The sequence below is a fragment of the Oncorhynchus keta genome, chromosome 35 (genome assembly GCF_023373465.1).
Source record: "Oncorhynchus keta strain PuntledgeMale-10-30-2019 chromosome 35, Oket_V2, whole genome shotgun sequence".
NCBI lineage: Eukaryota > Metazoa > Chordata > Actinopteri > Salmoniformes > Salmonidae > Oncorhynchus > Oncorhynchus keta.
This window is the reverse complement of record NC_068455.1, coordinates 63,299,079-63,320,820: the sequence shown is the minus strand read 5'-3', so window position 1 is coordinate 63,320,820 and position 21,742 is coordinate 63,299,079. Positions and strand designations below refer to the sequence as shown.

At 41.2% G+C, this 21,742-nt stretch overlaps 2 protein-coding genes and 1 pseudogene across 2 annotated transcripts in view; 2 read left to right on the top strand and 1 right to left on the bottom strand.

Moving 5' to 3' along the window:
* Positions 1-3,226, top strand: part of LOC118369157 (kin of IRRE-like protein 1) — a 39,045-nt gene extending 35,819 nt beyond the window's left edge. Inside the window, exon 15 of the mRNA XM_052497248.1 lies at positions 43-3,226. Coding sequence (XP_052353208.1) covers positions 43-708 — 666 coding nt within the window. The 3' untranslated portion in view covers positions 709-3,226. The remainder of the gene's footprint in view (positions 1-42) is intronic.
* LOC118369156 (chromodomain-helicase-DNA-binding protein 3-like) overlaps positions 1-21,742 on the bottom strand; it is a 367,421-nt gene that overhangs the window by 107,630 nt on the left and 238,049 nt on the right. The gene's annotated exons all lie outside the window — the stretch shown is intronic.
* Positions 3,837-20,703, top strand: LOC118368807 (NADH dehydrogenase [ubiquinone] iron-sulfur protein 2, mitochondrial-like; annotated as a pseudogene).

Below are 21,742 nucleotides of genomic sequence, written 5' to 3'. Positions count from 1 at the left end.
ACACACACCTTAGCTACAATATGTCTTCTTCTCTTTCTCCAGGATCCCACCAATGGCTACTACAACGTGCGAGCCTCCACCCACGACGAGGGCCGTCCCGCCTCCCGCTCCATGCACTACTCCGACTACCGGCCCTCCAACACCCCAGGGGGCGCTGCCTCCATAAGTAGCAGTGTTGGAGGATCAGGGGCCACGGCCAGTGGAGGAGGCCCTCCAGGCCCAGGGCCCCTCAACACCCCTGGCCGCCCCAGCTGCTACGACCCCCGCCCCCCCTCCAGACTGTCCCATAACAGCTATGCTCAGTTTAACACATTCACCCGGGCTGGGCAGAGCCAGCCGCCCCCTCCCAACCCCCCGCCGCAGACCAGCGACTTCCCTGGGGACTGCAGCCTGTTGGACTCCTCTCAACTGGCATACGACAACTACGGCTATCCCTCTCACCCCTATACCCCCTACCGCATGGGATTCGCCCCGCCCACTCTGGCTCCCTTGGAAGCCGGTCCGTCCTATGAGATGTACGGGGTGGGGCCGGGGGTGGGCCCTGTGCCAGGGGTGGGGCCTGGTGTGGGGGTGGGGCCTGGGGCAGCTCCGTCAGGGTCAGAGACTGGACTGGGGAAGTATGGAAGCTCGACCCGCTTCTCCTATACCTCGCAGCATTCTGACTACGGCCACAGAGGGCACACACAGAGGATGCAGACACATGTGTGAGATACAGTTCATTCTCACGTAGAGGGTGAGGGTGCATTCTCATACACACTGTCACTCAGACGCACACACACATTTGCATTCTCAAACATACACACAGAAACACATTTGAGCGTACACAGACACACACACTGCGACACACACGCAGACAGACACACACACACACACACACACACACACACACACACACACACACACACACACACACACACACACACACACACACACACACACACACACACACACACACACACACACACACACACACACACACACACACACAGGAGTTAGGATTTGCCCACGAGACAGGGAGGGTATGAGAAAGAGAGATAGTCCAGATCAGTGGAAAATAGAGAGTATCCCAATGAGACAGAGGGGAATTCCTTGTAATCAGAATTCCAACACTCCCAGTGTTCAATTCTTCGCTCTGAAAGAGCAGAAAGCGAAAGTCACAATCAAGACCAGAGAAAATAGGACTAGAGAGAACAAGAGATCTTTAGATCTTAATTGTCAAAAATGAATAGCAGAACTGCTATGAATTTAGACTGTCATGAGTGACGAGAGGGAGGGGGGTGTTACAGGCAATTTATTCCATATACGATGGCCAAATATTAAAGTAAGGCATATCATGGAGAAATTGACCATCAAATATGGTACTCATTCGTTGGGCGGGAGAAACCTCAACCAATGAGGAGTAATGACTGTCCGCCATTTTGTTTTTACTGGTTGTTGTTTTATACAGTGATCTTAGAGCACATATATATCCCAGAATGCTTTACTTCATTGGCGCCATTGGTGCTGGTTAGTGGGGCCATGGTACGTTTTGCACTGCATTACAAACAGTATTCATTGCTTAGACATCCGTTATCTATATCTATAGCTGTATTATATATGTCTGTTTTTATTTGCACACCAACAAACTAGAGCTTTGTATTCTATTTTTTAACATTTTACTGAATTATTTTTGTCATATTTCTGTGAAGGAGGTGTCTGTGGACCAAAATGTTCTAACTTGAGAGGGTTTAGTATTTGTTTGGGTGATATTCACCCCAACAAACAAAAGAGAAACATGAAGAAGTATTTGTGGACCTGTTTCTGTCAGCCATGATGACTGGCAGAATTCAGGAAGGGGGAGTATATACAGGAACCTTTTTACCAAGTGTCCATGTTGCTCTTTATTTTGATGTAAATCTTGGGTTACAAGCATTTATGCAGTAGATAGCATGCAGGAGGTCCTTATATTGGCAGGTGTTGTGTGTTGCTAGGCCTACCAAGGGTTTAGGTATTGAGGCAGTTCCGGGCATATGGAACTATAAGCCTGGTAGCCTGGGATCCAAACTGAAATCGCTTTGTTACACCATTTATATGAATATACTACATCATTGATATGATGAAACATAGCAAATTCAGCTTGGATCCAGGATATAAGCCTTAGCCTGGTGCCCCCTGCTGAAATAGAAAGAGGTGATGTGGTAGCCTGGTCCCAGGTCTATTTGTGCTGTCTTGCCTACTCCTGTGGTCATTGTCACACTTGCGAACAAACAGAGCTGGGACCATGGCTAGTGAGATGGTGTGTACAGAGGTTTAGAACAGAGTGGCCTTAGGGAACATGTGGTAAACGCTTTCATTACTCATACACAATCAGCCATGATGACGAGGCCTGAGGAGAATGTGTATAGAAAGGGGCAATGAAGGTTTTTCTACAGTATTGACATATAGTGGTGTGTGATTGTGTGAATGTGTATGGGTGAAAGAAAGAATGAGTGAAAGGGAGAGAGAGAGAGAGAGAGAGAGAGAGTGTGTGTGTGTGTGTGTGTGTGTGTGTGTGTGTGTGTGTGTGTGTGTGTGTGTGTGTGTGTGTGTGTGTGTGTGTGTGTGTGTGTGTGTGTGTGTGTGTGTGTGTGTGCGCATCTATTTGTACAGTGTTTGTATAGATGTGTGAATGGCTGTGTGTGTATGCAACACATAGACATACCGTACTCTACCTGCGTGTGTGTGTGTGAATATTGTATGCGTGTGTGTATGTCTGTATGTGTTTATGTGTGTGAGTGTTTTAGTAATACAGCATTTCCCAAACTCGGTCCTGGGGCGGATGTTTGGGTTTTTGCCCTAGTACTACACAACTGATTCAAATAGCCAACTCATCAAGCTTTGATTATTTGAATCAGCTGTGTAGTGTTAGGTGCAAAAACCAAAACGTACCCCCGTTGGGGTCCCGAGGACCGAGTTTGGAAAACGCTGCATTAATCTGTCCATATCATTTCTCTTCGCAATCCTGTTCCAATACTTGTATACCTCTGGTAGGACTGTATCCTGTATTATTGTGTCTTTGAATTTAGAAATACAATGTTTATCTTATTGTACTGTTCAACGTAGCAGAGAAAAACTGTTCAAAAGATGTACAACAAAAATCACATTTTCATTTTTTAAGTTCATTATCTCCAATATTTTTTAAAAATGGTATGTAATTATTTTTCCACAGTATTACAGAAATAAAAAGCACTGTTTTTTATAAAATTAACCATATTGTGTGATGCTTTCAGGGGAATGGGATAACTTCCAATTCAGAGAATACAGTTTATTTTGTTTTCCCCTACAGTCAACATATATTATTACCTACAACACAATGTAATATAAAAAATAATAAAAAATAAATGGAAACATCTTTAATTAGAGCCAAATTTGAACAATGTCTGAAAATGCGATTACTCACAGCAAATCAATACAATTAACTTTACTAATGATTTTAAATCATTTGACAGCCTTTTATCGGTACTCATTAATTGCACTAATAATGATATTATATACATGTGAAAAAGCACAACAACACTGCTACTGGGCAACAATTACTTGACTATTTCCACTACCACTGTATTCACTATTTCTACTGTTACTATTCAACTAAAGGCTTCTATCCTACTACTACAAATACAGTTATACTTCTACAATATACTAGCGTCAAATTTTCAACACTAACAATTTTAACTTCTTCCCACTACCATAAAAATTCTTATGGAGTATTGTCACACAATTGTTCTAGCGCCAATTTAACTTCCATTATATTTCAGTACGATAGGTGGCAGTAACATAACTCTGTCATCTTTGCTTCCCAAACCAAAAAAATCATTGTTGCCGACTGCTCAGCCAGAGATACTTTTGAGGAGATGGGAAACTTCCTAGGAATTTAACTGGTGATTAATGGCACTGCCAAAGTGGAGAGGAAATCTAAGAAAATAGATATTATTGTGGATGCGGCGGAATGGTTCACGGGACTGAAATACTTCTTGGCGGAGTACCTCCCTCTCAGGTCATAGAGCTTGAGAATTGAGATTTGAAGGAAGGAATAAAGAAATGTACGTGTTTTGGTTTTGTCAGTGTGGTTTTTGTTTTATTTTTGGTGGATTAAGTTTTTCCTATCAAGTATGGGTTTTATTTGTACCTTTTTTACTCTGTCCAATTGGTGGCGGTAATGCACCTTTTGGGGTCGTAGTCGGCTTTACATTCCACAGAGGATGACCGCCAAGATGACGGGGGCAGTATTGAGGTCGCTTGGCAAACTTGGACGTCCTTCAACAAAATGTATTTTAAATAGTAATATGGTCAGCCCTGGTTGCACTGTCCTGCAAAATAGGTGAGATGTTACATTTTTGATAAATGCAATAATAATTAAACTTGTTAATGATATCCAAATAAGTCGTTCAGGGATACAAAAAAAAATACTGTCACATAACCGCTACTAGTATTAGCAAGCTAGAAAATGAGTTTACCTTCTCACCATATAACAGCGTTTTGTTTTTTCGGTCAGACTTAACAGCCCACCCTACATCTAGATCTAAGTTTCTTATGTTATGTCAAACGTGACTGTTGTATAGTTGCTGTAACGTTAAACAGCTTGAAAGTTTGGCTGCGTGTTACTGTAGTTATCTAGCCAACCGGTTAGCTACTTGAGCTTCCTCCACTGTGGAGTTCAAGTCCGCTATTTAGCCGAATCATGTGGATGTTGAGTTAATAGCAGCACATTCGTGACCGGCTTGTCATCTTGCTAGTGAACTAATTAGCTAGCATAGTACCTAACAATTTGTTAATGTGCTGAAGCAAATTAAATGCATTCTTTTCACTGTCGTCTGAAAAACATTGCACAAGGATTGGAATGTTGGCACCAAACCGGTCTGAATTCCAGACTAGCGAGCTGTCCACTTTGACTTGTTCTAGTTAGCTAACGTTACTCAACAACAACACGTTTAGCTAACGTTAGCTACTTAGCTGAAGTTATGTGAAGTTCCATTTACATCATTGAGGTCAACAACACTTCAGAGTCAAACATCAATACGTGTAAGACAGTAACTTGAAACAGTTCAGGCTTTTCAAGGGGGGAGAGCCAGCAGGGAGTATGTTTCATACGTTTGTGCCTTGTCAATTAGGCTATGGACCCTGCCTACCCCTGCTGTGTGAAATGTGATTAGTGACCTAAACAACATCCACACTGTGCCTTAGAAACAGTACTGATTCCCTATTGACACATCATGGTTGCTTGTTCTTTTCTTCTAGACAGAAACAATGGCAGCCAGATGTGGAGTGGACGGAGCAGTATGCCGGGGCGGTGATGTATCCCAGCGCCATCACTGAGAAATGGGTCCCCCCACCATGGAATGGTATGCCCCTATGAATAGGCTAGTTATTTAGGTAGAGACCAAATATTGATATGTATGGTAGTTGTATTTTATTGCCTCGTATTTCATTGAACCATTTGCACTTAGTCAAAGTGGTTGTCAGTGGTTTCTAAACACAGCCTGTGACTTGATCACTTTATTATAGATTTAGTCATTCCACGTCATATGCTGTGACTTTATCATATTTGTTCTACATATAGCTTTATCTCAACTCGTATGCATGAATTCCAAACCAACCAGCCCCTCTGCAACCTCTCAATCTGCAAATCCAAGAGCCGAAACGCATTGGTTTTACTTTTTAACAATAATCTTTCTTATCAACTTCCACTGTCCTCCAACAGTTGCTGACTCTTCTCTCAACCACTCTTTCTCTCTACAGATAAAGATGCTCCTATGGAGAAGGAGGGGCTTTGGGGCCCAGCACCCCGCTGCCCACGGCGTGCTGCGTCTGGTGCTTGACATCAGCGGGGAGTCGGTGAAGAAGTGTGATCCCCATGTGGGCCTGCTGCACCGGGGCACAGAGAAACTCATCGAGTACAAGACCTACCTGCAGGTATGTAGTTGCTACCCTGTTATAGCACACCTAGAGACAGTAAAGTATGCGCAGCGGATATGAAAATTGGCTGAAAGTAACTTGCATCAGTGTGTCCTGGCTTGTAATGTACATGATGCATGTTTAGACTCTTCTGTATCATGCATGTTTTTATTGGATGAATTGCATTGATGTGTGTGCACTTTAGGCGCTGCCCTACTTTGACAGGCTGGACTACGTATCCATGATGTGTAACGAGCAGGCCTACTCTCTGGCCGTGGAGAAGCTGCTCAACATCCAGGCCCCACCCCGTGCACAGTGGATCAGAGGTGAGACTAGGTGCTGCTAGATGACCATGCCAGAAAGGAAAAACATACCACTATGTCAGGTATTCATTAGTGCACACCGGTGCAAAATGTTTTGCAACATAAAATGGGTTTCCTATTTCAGACGGTTTGGTGCCATTTGGTTTCGAGTGAATCACTAATAATCGAGCCAAGTATATAAGCTTTTTGCCCTTAATTTAGGCTTAGAGATGAGGGTACATTTTGAATCAGGGATGAACATTTGCAGTTAGAAAAGTGCTGCACCTCCCTCCTTTACCAGCATGACCATAACAAGCGTGAGAAGCATAACCTTGTAAGATCATCTGGACCAATTTGCCATTTTATACAAGGTCACTAGGGGGCAGTAGATCGCAGTCAACATGGATATTCAAGTTCAACAGTCAACATGGATGCACAGAGGGAATGTGGCATGTCATAGAATGCAATCTTCACACAGGCAGAAGAGGGGCAGCAGTAGTGAAGTAAGTATGCATTTTCAGTGTGTTTTTCTGTGTTGTAGTTCTTTTCGGAGAGCTGACTCGTATCATGAACCACATCATGGTCATTAACACGCACGCCCTGGACATCGGAGCCATGACCCCTTTCTTCTGGATGTTTGAGGAGAGGGAAAAGGTGAGGGCACTGGGTAGACTAGTGTATGACCTTTCTTTGAGGTGATAGGGCACAGTTTGTCATTGTTAATAAGAATTTGTTATTAATTGACTTGTGTAAATAAAGGTTTGCTGTAGAAGCCATTTTGAGTTCATTCACAGGTATGTTTTTTTAAAGGATGTTCTTTCTTCTCTCTATCCTTCTAGATGTTTGAGTTCTATGAGCGTGTCTCAGGGGCCAGGATGCATGCAACCTACGTCAGACCTGGAGGAGTACACCAGGTGAGGGCTCCCCTAGGTCCAAATCTTGGATCAGCATCCTCTCCCCCAATCCTAACCTTAACCGTAATGCAAAACTGACCCAAGATCAGCATCAGCAGCTATGGATTCAATGTATGTGATGTAATGGTGGCTATAAAACAAAGATTGTGTTATCTGTTTGTTCCAGGACATGCCACTGGGGCTAATGGATGACATCTACGAGTGGTGCAAGACATTTTCCATCAGAATAGACGAGGTGGAGGAGATGTTGACCAACAACCGTATCCGGAAGAACCATGCTGTGGACATTGGGGTTGTCTGCTGAGGACGCACTCAACTATGGCTTTAGCTGAGGCAAATATATATATGTGTGTGTGTGTGTGTATTTATATATCTCTCTCTCACACTTCATTCAAAAGTTTGGGGGCACTTAGGAATGTCCTTGTTTTTGAAAGAAGAGCACATTTTTTGTCCATTAAAATAACATCAAATTGATCAGAAATACAGTGTAGACGTTAATGTTGTAAATTACTATTGTAGCTGGAAACGGCTGATTTTTAATTGGTTATCTACATAGGTGTACAGATGGCCGCTATCAGCAGCCGGCACGTTGTGTTAGCTAATCCAAGTTTGTTGTGCTGATTTTAAAGAAGCAATAGTTTGAGAAACAGGCATAAAAGTCCTCAACTGGCAGCTTCATTAAATAGTACCTGCAAAACACCCGTCTCAACGTCAACAGTGAAGAGGTCACTCCGGGATTGCAAAGAAAAAGCCATATCTCAGACTGGCCAATAAAGGATCAAGATGGGCAAAAGAACACACAGTGGACAGAGGAACTCTGCCTAGAAGGCAAACATCCTGGAGTCGCCTCTTCACGTTGAGACTGGTGTTTTGCGGGTACTATTTAATGAAGCTGCCTTCTAGGCAGTGGCCGATGGAAATCAAGGACATTTCTAAGTGACCTCAAACTTTTGAACGGTAGTGTGTGACAATATGCACTCTCTTACTTTCAAACAGTTGAAAACCTAATGACTCTGCTTGTCTGTCAGTGGTGTGATGCTGAGGGGTTCAGGCATCAAGTGGGACCTGAGGAAGTCTCAGCCCTATGACAAGGTGGAGTTTGACATCCCCATTGGCAAAAAGGGAGACTGCTATGACAGGTAACTCCTATTATCCTCTGTCAGCCTCTTCTTTTAACCCGCTAAGTTGACTGAAAACATTCTCATTTACAACAACAACCTGGGGAATAGTTAAAGGGATGAATGAGCCAATTGTAAGCTGGGGATGATTAGTTATGAGATTGGGAATTTAGTCAGGACACCAGGGTTAACACCCCTACTCTTACAATTAGTGCCATGGGATCTTCAGTGACCACAGAGAGTCAGGACACCCGTTTAACATCCCATCTGAAAGACTGCACCCTACACAGGGCAATGTCCCCAATCACTGCCCTGGAGCAGTGGGATGTTTTTGTAGACCAGAAGAAATAGTGCCTCCTACTGGCCCCCTAACACCACTTCCAGCAGCATTTGGACTCTCATCCAGAGACCAACTAGGACCAACCCTGCTTAGGTTCAGAAGCTAGCCAGCAGTAGATTGCAGGGTGGTATGCTGCTGTCTAAGTATTGTGAAGATATAAAACTATGAAATAACAATGTGGATTCATGTAGTAACCAAAAAAGTGTTAATCAAAATATATATATTTTATATACATTATATTTGAGATTCTTCAAAGTAGCCACCCTTTGCCTTGATGACAGCTTTACACACTCTTGGCAATCTCTCAACCAGCTTCATGAGGTAGGCACTGAATTGCATTTAAATTTACAGATGTGCCTTGTTAATTTGTGGAATTTGTTTCCTTAATGCGTTTGAGCCAATCAGTTGTGTTGTGACAAGGTAGGGGGATATACAGGAGATAGCCCTATTTGGTCAAATACCAAGTCCATATTATGACACGAACAGCTCAAATAAGCAAAGCGAAATGACAGTCCATTACTTTAAAAAAAAAAATTATTTCACCTTTATTTAACCAGGTAGGCTAGTTGAGAACAAGTTCTCATTTATAACTGCGACCTGGCCAAGATAAAGCATAGCAGTGTGAACAGACAACCACACAGAGTTACACATGGAGTAAACAATAAACAAGTCAATAACACAGTAGAAAAAAATAGTCTATATACATTGTGTGCAAAAAGCATGAGGAGGTAGGCGAATAATTACAATTTAGCAAATTAACCCTGGAGTGATAAATGATCAGATGATCATGTGCAGGTAAAGATACTGGTGTGCAAAAGAGCAGAAAAGTAAATAAATAAAAACAGTTTGGGGATGAGGTAGGTCAATTGGGAGGGCTATTTAAATATGGACTATGTACAGCTGCAGCAATCGGTTAGCTGCTCAGATAGCAGATGTTTAAAGTTGGTGAGGGAGATAAAAGTCTCCAACTTCAGCGATGTTTGCAATTCGTTCCAGTCACAGGCAGCAGAGAACTTGAAGGAAAGGCGGCCAAATGAGGTGTTGGCTTTAGGGGTGATCAGTGAGCTACACCTGCTGGAGCGCGTGCTACGGGTGGGTGTTGCCATCGTGACCAGTGAACTGAGATAAGGCAGAGCTTTACCTAGCATGGACTTGTAGATGACCTGGAGCCAGTGGGTCTGGCGACGAATATGTAGCGAGGACAAGCCGACTAGAGCATACAGGTCGCAGTGGTGGGTGGTATAAGGTGCTTTAGTAACAAAACAGATGGCACTGTGATAAACTGCATCCAGTTTGCTGAGTAGAGTATTGGAAGCTATTTTGTAGATTACATCGCCGAAGTCGAGGATCGGTAGGATAGTCAGTTTTACTCGGGGACGTTTGTCGGCGTGAGTGAAGGAGACTTTGTTGCGGAATAGAAAGCCAACTCTAGATTTGATTTTAGATTGGAGATGTTTGATATGAGTCTAGAAAGAGAGTTTACAGTCTAGACAGATACCTAGGTACTTATAGATATCCACATATTCTAGGTCGGAACCATCCAGGGTGGTGATGCTAGTCGGGCGTGAAGAACAGTCTATCTGGAAAATGTCAAGAACTTTAAACATTTCTTCAAGTGCAGTTGCAAAAACCATCAAGCGCTATGATGAAACTGACTCTCATGAGGACCGCCACAGGAAATGAAGACCCTGAGTTACCTCTGCTGCATAGGATAAGTTCATTAGAGTTAACTGCACCTCAGATTTCATACCAAATAAATGCTTCAGAGTTCAAGTAACAGACACATCTCAACATCAACTGTTCAGAGGAGACTGCGTGAATCAGTCCTTCATGGTCAATATTGCTGTAAAGAAACCACTACTAAAGGACACCAATAATAAGAAGAGTTGCTTGGGCCAAGAAACGTGAGCAATGGATATTAGACCTGTGGAAATCTGTCTTTTTGTCTGATGAGTCCAAATTTGAGATTTATGGTTCCAACCGCCTTGTCTTTGTGATATGCGGAGTAGGTGAACGGATGATCTCCGCATGTCTGGCTCCCACTGTGAAGCATGGAGGAGGAGATGTGGGGGTGCTTTTCTGGTGACACTGATTTTTTTAAATCAAAGGCACACTTAATCAGTATGGCTACCACAGCATTCTGCAGCGATACGCCATCCCATTTGGTTTGCGCTTAGTGGGACTATGACCCAAAACACACCTCCAGGCTGTGTAAGGGCTATTTGACCAAGAAGGAGAGTGATGGAGTGCAGCATCAGATGACCTTGCCTCCACAATCACCCCACCTCAACCCAATTGAGATGGTTTGGGATGAGTTGGACTGCAGAGTGAAGGAAAAGCAGCCAACAAGTTCTCAGCATATGTGGGAACTCCTTCAAGACTGTTGGAATAGCATTCCAGGTGAAGCTGGTGGAGAGCGTGCCATGAGTGTGCAAAGCTGTCAAGGCAAAAGTTGTCTACTTTGAAGAATCTCAAATATATTTTCATTTGTCTAACACATTTTTTGGTTACTACATGATTCCATATGTGTTATTTCATAGTTTTGATGTCTTCACTATTATTCTACAATGTAGAAACTAGTAAAAATAAAGAACCATTGAATGAGTAGGCGTGTCCAAACTTTTGACTGGTACTGTATGTCACTGGAAGTAGTGGTTCAACAATCCCCCGTTCCTCCATCTACATATCTAACTGGTATCTGTCAATAAAATGTGATTTCATATATATCACATTTTATTGACAATTTTTTTTTTTTTTTTTACATCTCCTTCCTTTCCTCCTTGGTGTTGGTCAGGTACCTGTGCAGGGTGGAGGAGATGAGGCAGAGTCTCAGGATCGTGATCGAGGCCCTCAACAAGATGCCAGCAGGAGAGATCAAAGTGGATGACGCCAAGGTGGCCCCGCCCAAGAGATCTGAGATGAAGGTGAGACTCATTTAATGGCTGAAATTTTATTTGGAATAAAAATGCATTGGATTTAAAGCGCCTTTCGAAAAACCCAAGGAAACTGCAGGGAAAAAGGTTTTATTTTAGGACATTTTAGATCATCCTCAGACTATATCCGCTTTACTCTAGTCAAACTTTATAAGCCCTGATTTGTATGTGTACGGTGGAGTGTTGCACATTGAGTCTATTATATAAGCATTTAACATCAGTTGTAATGGTTGTTTAATTATGTTCCCATGTTAGATGTCCATGGAGTCTCTGATCCATCACTTTAAGCTATACACAGAGGGTTACCAGGTGCCCCCCGGATCTACATATACGGCAGTAGAAGCACCCAAAGTAAGCCCTCCCTTCCTCAGACAGACATGGATATAACGGATTTGAGACGCTCTCTGTATTTCACCTATCCTCAAATACTGAGGCTATTTGATAAGTGCAGTTTACCATTACTAATGGTGAGATTCTCCTTCACCTGGTCCATTTTGTAGGTCATATGATGCCTATAGATCAAACACAATATTGTGTCCTTTATTGCAGATATTACATGTATTTGACAGCCAGGTACAATGTACCAGTTCTAACCAGCTGGCTAATTTCCCTGTGTAGGTAGATGAAGACATTGAATGTAATGTGCTTTAGGTGGGGCTGTTGTGTAATGCAATCTCCTGTCTCGTTCAGGGAGATTTTGGTGTGTATCTGGTGTCTGACGGCTCCAGCAGGCCCTACCGCTGCAAAATCAAAGCTCCAGGATTCTCTCATCTGGTACGGGAGTTTAAACTACACATGCACACTCACACACTTAGACTTCACACCCCACATTGTTAAATGTAGTTATTAATTATTCAATGTGTTAAACTACTTCCTCAAGGCTACTTATAGTTCATTCCCCTTAGAGTCGATGTCCCTGCCCCGCTAACATCGAATTAGCATAATTTAACAAATCCCTGTTAAATTCTGTCTAAAGTAGAGGGATCGGTCTTATCGTGAAATTGTCGGTTTGGCCTAGAAAACTATTATGACCCCTTTATGGGTAGATGAGACTCACAAACACAATAGTGTTCTCAGTTTTGCTCTACGACCCCACCCACAAGCGTCTTGGGACTCGTCTGAAATCGGTACAGATGATCTGCCAACTTCTGTCCTTTGCGTTTGGGCTACACACTAATTTGTGGAAAGGGGAGACTTTCCCCAACATGTACATGTCTGTTGTTTTGCTCTAGGACACCCACAGGCCTCAAGAATTGTCTGAAGGTCCCCCAGTACCAGTTTTTTTTTAAATGGATTATGTTTAGCGCAAAAGAATAAGGGGTTAAAAAAAACATGTGTATGTTTGTATGTGTGTGTTCTTTCTTATACTTTATATATCTCTCAGATATAGGACAGACACTTCAAAACAAACTTCCTTTAGTTCCCCCGCCCCCCAAAAATAAAATCTATCTGTTGTTCCATGTAGTGAATTTGTTATTCTATGCGTTTATATGGGCTAAAGGCAGTAAGGCCAAATCCATATTTTTCATCTAATATTTTTTTTAAATATTTTCTTTTGATACTTCAAAATAGCAAAATCAAATAGCAAAATGATCCTTGGTGTGACCTTCTTAAACAATTCCATATAGCTTAGTAGCATCCCCCCCTCCCCTCTTGTAGACTGTAATGGGTTGATAGTTGGTTAATAGTTTTGTGATGTCTTCCCCAGGCTGCCCTGGATATGATGGCTAAAGGACACATGCTGGCTGATGTGGTGGCCATTATTGGTAAGACATGTTTCTACTTGGTCGTGTTCAGTAGAGCACATCGCAGCAAAATGTGTTGCAATGGAAAAACAATCTGTTATAGGACAAGTTCATATAGTAACCCTCTGTTTCCCCCAAAAGTATCCTTGCTGAACATGACCCTTACGTTATCAGTGAAACCATTGCTTATCAGTATACTTATAACTCATACAGCAATTCTATTTGTGTAATTCCTGTTCAAATATTTATGGTTAATGTATGATTGAGGTTTAACAGAGGATTTTATTGTTTTTCCTCTTGTGACAAGAACCCAGGACATTGTGTTTGGAGAAGTTGACCGTTAAGTTAAAACAAAAGACTGTTGTGTTGATAACATTGGTTCCTCTCTGAAGAGGATTTCTCCCCTTTCGGTCTTCACAATCTGTTTCAGATGAAGGCTCTGTCCGTATCCTCACATAGTGTATTATTTATATGATCTGTAGTGACAAACTCGGAAACTGTGCCACTTCAATGATAAAACTAATAACTATTTTTACTGATCTGTCAAATAGTGTAATTTTCTCATGGTTAGTCTCTTGAAATAGAAATATACTGTAAGCACTTCAGATTTTTTTTTTACGTGTGATATTTTTTTTCTCTCAATGCCCTGTTGCACAAAACTAAATGGACTGAGCTCGACCACAACTCCCCCCCTGCTTTACCCTGGCTTTCTTTGCAACACTACGTCATCACCTCAAACCACTAACTCTTCAGCCCTGCTCAACCTACATGCTTTTTACTGACTGAGCAGTCAGACGTCCAGTAAAAATAATCTGTTGCTGTGTCCTTTCGTATACCTGTTGCTGTGATGGGAGGCAGATTCCTAGTTCTTTCAGCTCTTCCTCTGTGGATGAGCTTTGGCAGTGCTAGTGAGTATGGAGTTTGATACTATAACCGCTGATTGGTATTGACCTTGGTTATGAAAATGTATGTCTGGGATTAACATGATGAGAAATTAGCAAAACAGTTTCTGTTTAGTTGTAATTGCAACTAAATCTAGTCCCACACTGGACTAAATATTGTGAATGATAAAGAATCATGGTTGAGTCCTATGGTTAAGATCAGATCTCATGGGCAAGTCCAGAGCATATGTCGGGTATTCAGTAAAAGTATTTGAAAATGTAATCTCTTTGGAACTCATTGAACTTTTATTTGGCAATATGAATTATTGACAAATTCTTTTTGTTCATAGAAACCCTGTAACGACATGTTTCAATAATTATTGAAGTGGGTGACATGTTAATGTATCCTTCCCCAAAATTAAGTGCATCATAGTAGAAATAGCTGTCTGTAAATGGTTTTGCTCATGATTGTTTTTAACCTGGTTTTATTTATAGATTTATTTTAGATCAGTGTTTGATGCTAAATGTGCTTTTTTTTTTTTTTATATAAGTGTAGGACAGGTGATTCTATCATTCTCTAGAGGGCAAAACCATTGTCTGGTGGAGAGAGAAATCTACGTATAGTTCAGGGCCATTTCTGTGAAAGCAGAAGCGAAGCCATTGCCACATCGGCCCTCTTTTTAACACTTGCGACAGAGGAAGAACTAGTGCTGACATTTTCATACATAATGCTATCACTACCTATCTAGCTTTATTTTGACAGGAAGTCAATGCTGAGACCACGATCTCTTTTCCAGATGAACCCACAATACATATCAAAATATAATGAAGACATTACACGACACATTCATATACACATTAAAATACATGTTGTTATGCACAATACACAACAAGCATTAAAAAGGTCCCCTAGCAACTGTCTGAAATGCCCTAGAGGCACCAATTCCTTCCATTTTAAAGTGTATTTTAGATGCAAAACGACCTAAAGGAAGATCTACCTAACTCAGTGGAGATCGAAGAGGTTTTCAGACTTAGCCATCCCTGAGCCTGGGTCTGGTAGCCTGGACATCTATAACTTAACAATGGGTTACGGTATGGTGGAAGTTTATGCAAGAGCGCAATGCACTGATCTACAAGGAAGGCCAGCCTACATTCTAATACAAAAATGCAATGATGTATACTGCATGGTTTCCCAAACTCGGTTCTGGCACGTTTTGGTTTTTCCACCTAACACTACACAGCTGATTCAAGTAATCGAAGCTTGATGAGTTGGTTATTTGAATGAGCTGTGTAATAATTATTTATGTCACATGGGTCACCACGTTTGTGAAGGGGGAGTATATGGGCCACCTTCCAGACCCTAGGGATGGTACCAGAAATAATTGTACGGTAAAAATCAGAGGAGCAGAAAGCTGCAGCAAGAGGATCAAGCAAAGCAGCACCATCATTTTTTAAATCACATCAATCTTGCGCAAGCCATCGCACATCACAAGAAGAAAGTTGTTGACAAGAAAAGGTTTACTTGAAGTTGATGGAACTTCCATCGAGCCGACTGGAGACTGGGAGAGGGGTAGGCAGTTGACCGGCTGACCTGGGGCGGTTAAACCATTTATTTCAAATTAAAAAATATATATTAAATGCTGATTAAAAGCATCACTTATCTAATTTTTTTCAGTAATGATGAGTCTGGCACAACTTTCTTAGGCGGGGATGTAGAGGAATTTCCTTCAGTACATTAACCGTTTTCCAAAATGTAGACAGATCACCAGCAGAGTCTAAGAATTTATAAAGTAGCTAGATTTAGCTTTCTTGATTGAGGAAGTGCATCTATTTCTCAACTGCATGAAAAACTACAGCTACACAGTCAGTTTTTCTAGCCTTGGCCAAGGCCTGATTTCTCATAACATCTGAAAGTTCTTTAGAGAACCTAGGATTTATCATGTTTTACTTTGTGTTTAAAGGAAGCGTGTTTGTCTGCCAGAGATATTCAAATAGATTACAACAATTCTAGATCTAATTCAGGGTCAGGCATGCAACTGATAGAGAAACATTCAGAGTAATACTTTCATGAAGAAAAACATGTTAAACGTCTCTTCATAATTATACGAGGGTCAGTGTTAATCTGTTTGCCGTCTCCAATACACGCAATAGGACAAAGAGCACTGAGATCATTAGCAAAGACACCACTGGACAAGTACTTGTCAGAATTAGGTCAATCAGTGAAGAGTTGCTGGAATTTTGTTTTTTACATTAATCTCTGGGGGCTTTGCAATTAGTTGAGTCAGGTTTAAGTGACCTAATTATATTATTATTTACTGTAAATGGTCTGAGCCCAGGGTAAGCTTTGCAACAGATACATGTTTACTTTGGCTTATGCCCACGTCTATAACCAAAACCTAAATTCTTGGGGGATACTGATATTTAGTGAATATAATGCTACAAGAGTTGATTTCGCATATACTGTATAGCCACTCCTATAAGATTAGGGTGTCCGCTTTGCTGACAAATTTGTGCTATGACGATGATCAAAGCCTACTTGTCAATACAGAATGACAAACTCAGCGAAAAAAGAAACGTCCTCTCCCTGTCAACTGCTTTTATTTTCAGAAAACTTAACATGTGGAAATATTTGTATGAACATAAGATTCAACAAATGAGACAAAAACTGAACAAGTTCCACAGACATGTGACTAACAGAAATGGAATAATGTGTTCCTGAACAAAGAGGGGGTCTAAATCAAAAGTAACAGCATCTAGTGTGGCCACCAGCTGCATTAAGTACTGCAGTGCATCTCCTCCTCATGGACTGCACCAGAAGTGTGAGTTCTTGCTGTGAGATGTTATCCCACTCTTCCACCAAGGCACCTGCAAGTTCCTGGACATTTCTGGAGGGAATGGCCCTAGCCCTCACCCTCCGATCAAACAGGTCCCAGACGTGCTCAATGGGATTGAGATCCAGGCTCTTCGCTGTCCATGGCAGAACACTGACATTCATGTCTTGCAGGAAATCACGCACAGAATGAGCAGTGCTGTCTTCGGCATCTCACAGTACGGACATTGCAATTTATTGCCCGTGCCACATCTGCAGTCCTCATGCCTCCTTGCAGCAGCATGCCTAAGGCACGTTCAAGCAAATGAGCAGGGACCCTGGGCATCTTTCTTTTGGTGTTATTCAGAGTCAGTAGAAAGGCCTCTTCAGTGTCCTAAATTTTCACAACTGTGACCTTAATTGCCTACCGTCTGTAAACTGTTAGTGTCTTAACGACCGCTCCACAGGTGCATGTTCATTAATTGTTTATGGTTCATTGAACAAGCATGGGAAACAGTGTTTAAACCCTTTACCTTGAAGATCTGTGAAGTTATTTTGATTTTTACGAATGATCTTTGAAAGAGGGTTCTGAAAAAGGAACATTTATTAGCCAAGATCCTTTTTGACATGGAGTAGATAGGTAACAGCCAAACGGGTAATGAAAGATAACCTTGAGATTTGCATGATAGACTAAGGCTACTAGCAGGGTTGGGTAGGTTACTTTCTAAATGTAATCTGTTACTAGTTATCTGTCCAAAAATTGTAATCAGTAACGCAACTTTTGGATTAACTAAACTCCGTAACGTAATCTGATTACATTCAGTCACTTTTACATTACTTTCCCTTAAGAGGCATTAGAAGAAGACAACAAATATGTTACCAATTGAACGACATCTATTGCAGGATGAATCAATGTTAAAGTTTACATAGCTGGCCATATATGGATGTTAAATTGTACTTTATGGGTTTATTATGTAGGCTTCTTCTAACGCATCGCTTTGTACTACATATACGATTCAATTATATCCTTAGATTAATATATATAATTTATAAATCCCTAAATGGATAGAGCAACTACAGATTGCCCCTTTTAAGACTATGAAAAGCATACGAGTTTGAGCATCTGTCCATTAGGTCTATGGATTTTTTTTATCAGCATGATTTAGATTGAGCATAATAATAAAAGCCTCACTTTTATTCCATTGGCTGGGATCCGCACTATGCAGCTGTTGTAAGAGCACATTTTTCACGGGCTGTCCACTGGTTTCAAAAACAATTATTTATAGGCAGTTTAAACTTCTTGAATTCAATCATTATTGGATTCAAATGCACATTTAGATTTGTGAACAGGCATCCACAACAGCCACAATCCGTAAAGCGCAAATAGCTAAATGAGAGAGCAGCAGTGTGATTCACATCAATGCGCTATATAGGTATCAATAATAAGTGATATCCGTATCACTGTAGACGACACCACTACTGTCATCCTTACCTCCATGCGTTTATTCAAGTTGGATAATCTTTGGATGCCGACAGCAGTCACACCATTGAAAGACATAGCTTGGACTGTAGTCTACAAAAACCTATTCCTGCTCTTTTCCCGCGATCCATCTAACACATTTGCGGTGTCATCATAGTGGTCTCTGACTTGTGGTCAGATTCGCTCAGGTGGAACAAACTTAAACTTGCACCTTTTTTCAATGCTGATTTGAATGTCATTGAGAAAACAAAGAAGTGTCAAAGATATTTTTTTTGCAAACATCCTTTCTGAATTGAAAAGTAATCTTCGAAGTAATCTAGTTTTTCAAAAGTATCTGTAATCTGATTACAATATTTTGCTGGTAACATAACGGATTACAGTTAATGGTTTTTTGTAACCTTTTACATGTAACGGATTACATGTAATCCGTTACTCCCAACCCTGGTTACTGGAGGTCACTTGCAATAACTGTGATATTATGTGGTCGTTTTTACCTACCTTAGTTTTATGCCCAGACTAAGTCACTCTGGATAAGAGAGTTTGCTAAATGACAAATGGTGGTCAAACCTCAAGAGGGCCGGCCTGTAAATAGAAAGTGTTCTCCTCTGTTCTCAGCGGCCCTGGGTGAGTCTCAGATCTGCTATATCCTGGACGGGATCTTGTTTCTGTACGGTATCATCCTCACCGTGCTCTACTGCAGGCTCAAGGTACAGCTGCCTTTCTGTCCTTCTTTTCCCCAATCCCCCTCTTTCCCTGCCTCCCTAAATTCTCTTTGATCTCTTTCTTGCTATACCCACTCTCAGAGGGTGCATCAGGGTGAGTTGTGCAAAAAAATACATTGCCAATTCACACGTGTATAATACACACTTATACATGTGTGAAATAGGACAAATGTAAGCACCCACCTAATGTATTATTATTATACCCTATCCAACAGCCACGACAACTGTAACTGCCATTTCGTGTAGATCTGAAAGATAGGTTTTTAGATCAGTCTTTATACTTATGTGCAATACAGTATGACCATGGGTATAAACAATATGATAGTAGCTCCAACTTGTGCGCTGAAAGGTTTGGTGTAAATTTCACCATATTGCTTATACCTATCCTACCCATCCGATCCTTTCAGATCTAAGTGCCTAAAGTCCCTGAGGCTAGGGGGTTGTTTCAGTTTCCTCTTTCTGTCTCTTTCAAGTTCTTACCCCATCTATCTCTCAACACTCAGTTTTTTCCCACAGATGGTTCCGGTGACTGGGGCTGGGACAGAAAAGCCACCGGTGAGAAACGCACTGTAACATGATCTACATCCAACAAGACCCCATGACACCTAGATACATAGAAACTAGACCTTGCAGTTGGCTGGGGGTCAAATCGATGTAACGTGATATATGCAATCCATTTATTTAGTCCTGTATAACGCAGACAGACACATTTACTGCCCTACAGCTTTACAGTGGGTTGGGGGCAGAGGGCGATTTCCAGGCTAACATTTAACATTAAACCAAATAGCTAATCTCACACACTGTCTAAAAAAACAAACACACACACTTGTGTTTTTTCCTAATGGATTTCCTCTTTTACTCTGACACAGAAAGAGGAGGAGGGTATCTATACGGTGAGTTGATGATGATGATGATGATGGTGATAATGAATGTGTGATGGTGAAGGTTATCTTAGTCAATATGTGGAGTTTAAATTGTAGGGCCTTGCTTCATGATATATTTACTCTCTCCCTGTCTCTCTATCTCAGGGTCTGACCCCTCATGCTGCGGATACCTATGAGACCCTCGGTCAGAAGAAAAGATTGAAGTAGCAGAGGGTGAAGAGTTGAAGAAGTCATCTGTCAAATCACTTGTCTCCAAGAATTTCCCAGGCCTCTTATGTATTTTATTTAACATAGCTTTTAACGGTTTGAGAGAAAATGTATACATTTTTGAACATTTACTTGCGTATGTGTGAACCTCCTTTGTATGTGTCGTAAGAGAGAGAAATGTGAGAAGATTAAAGGGGAAGTTGAGCTGTGGGTAAAAATGCCCCACTTTTGACAGTGTATGTCTTCTTTGTATGCTACTTATACTACAGTTTCTTAGATTTAGCTTGAGATTGATGTTTTTGGTATTTTCTCATATTTTTCTACATAGATCAAAATACAGTTTTAGCAAATAATATACCCCTTTTTTACTCTTGAGATTTGTGTTCTGGGTGTACTTTAGGTATTTTCAAAGCTTCTACTGTGCTTTCATAATACATTCTAATAAAATATCAAAATGACGGTTCTGTGGTATCTTGCTCTTCTTTCTCACAGTTTCTCATAGCTATTTCAGAGGTTGATTTCCGTGACACCAATGCCATGACAACTGATCACACACTGTCCGAGTCACATCCTGTGGGCACTGCTATGTTTTGTGGGTGTCTCTGCACATTCACAATAAAACAATGGGTGGGGTTATCTGCATAGCCCAATGCGATGTCTGATGTCGTTAACAAACAATGATGCTGTAACAGCTACTTTGGCCTCACTTAACTGAACGTGAAAACATAGCAAAACATATATGGTAACTATTTATTAAGTTGCTCTTGTACCTGTGTCATAGATATGTAATGTAATTACACTTGCTCCAACATTCTACATTCACATATCTTACTTACGTTCATTTATTACACACTGTAGAAAAACAGGACAACAGTTGACCTAAATATGACCTGAACATGCAAACTCAAAAAGATGTCAAATTATGAAACATGTCTTGGCAACTGTACTGGAGAACAAAATTGAACTTTTAGTTAACTAGGCAAGTCAGGTAAGAACAAATTCTTATTTACAATGACGGCCTACCCTGGCCAAACCCTCCGCTAACCCGGACGATGCTGGGCCAATTGTACGCCGCCCTATGAGAGAGAGATAAAAGGAAGGGGGAGTCAATTTACCCAACTGAAAGTGCCTGAGGGGTTTTAACTTAACTGTTTTAGAGGTAGACAGATACCTGTTTTACTTCTTCTGTAACCCCTTCAGTAGAGACAGTCGTTCTGTCAGAGCCAGAATGGAGCCATTTTTCTTAAGCTTCAACTCTTTACGTCTGCAATTAATAGTTACCACACCTATGTAGATATCAACAACCATTTTCTGCTGTCTAAATTGATAGATGTAGTTCATGATGTAGATTGTAGATAGATTTTTTTCTTTTGGAAAAGTTTTATTGGCACATTTCCTTTAAAAACAGCTCATACATTTTTTACATCATTTATACACATAAAAACGGCAACAAAGCATAAAACACAGCATTTGAACGTTACATTTAAATTTGTTAAA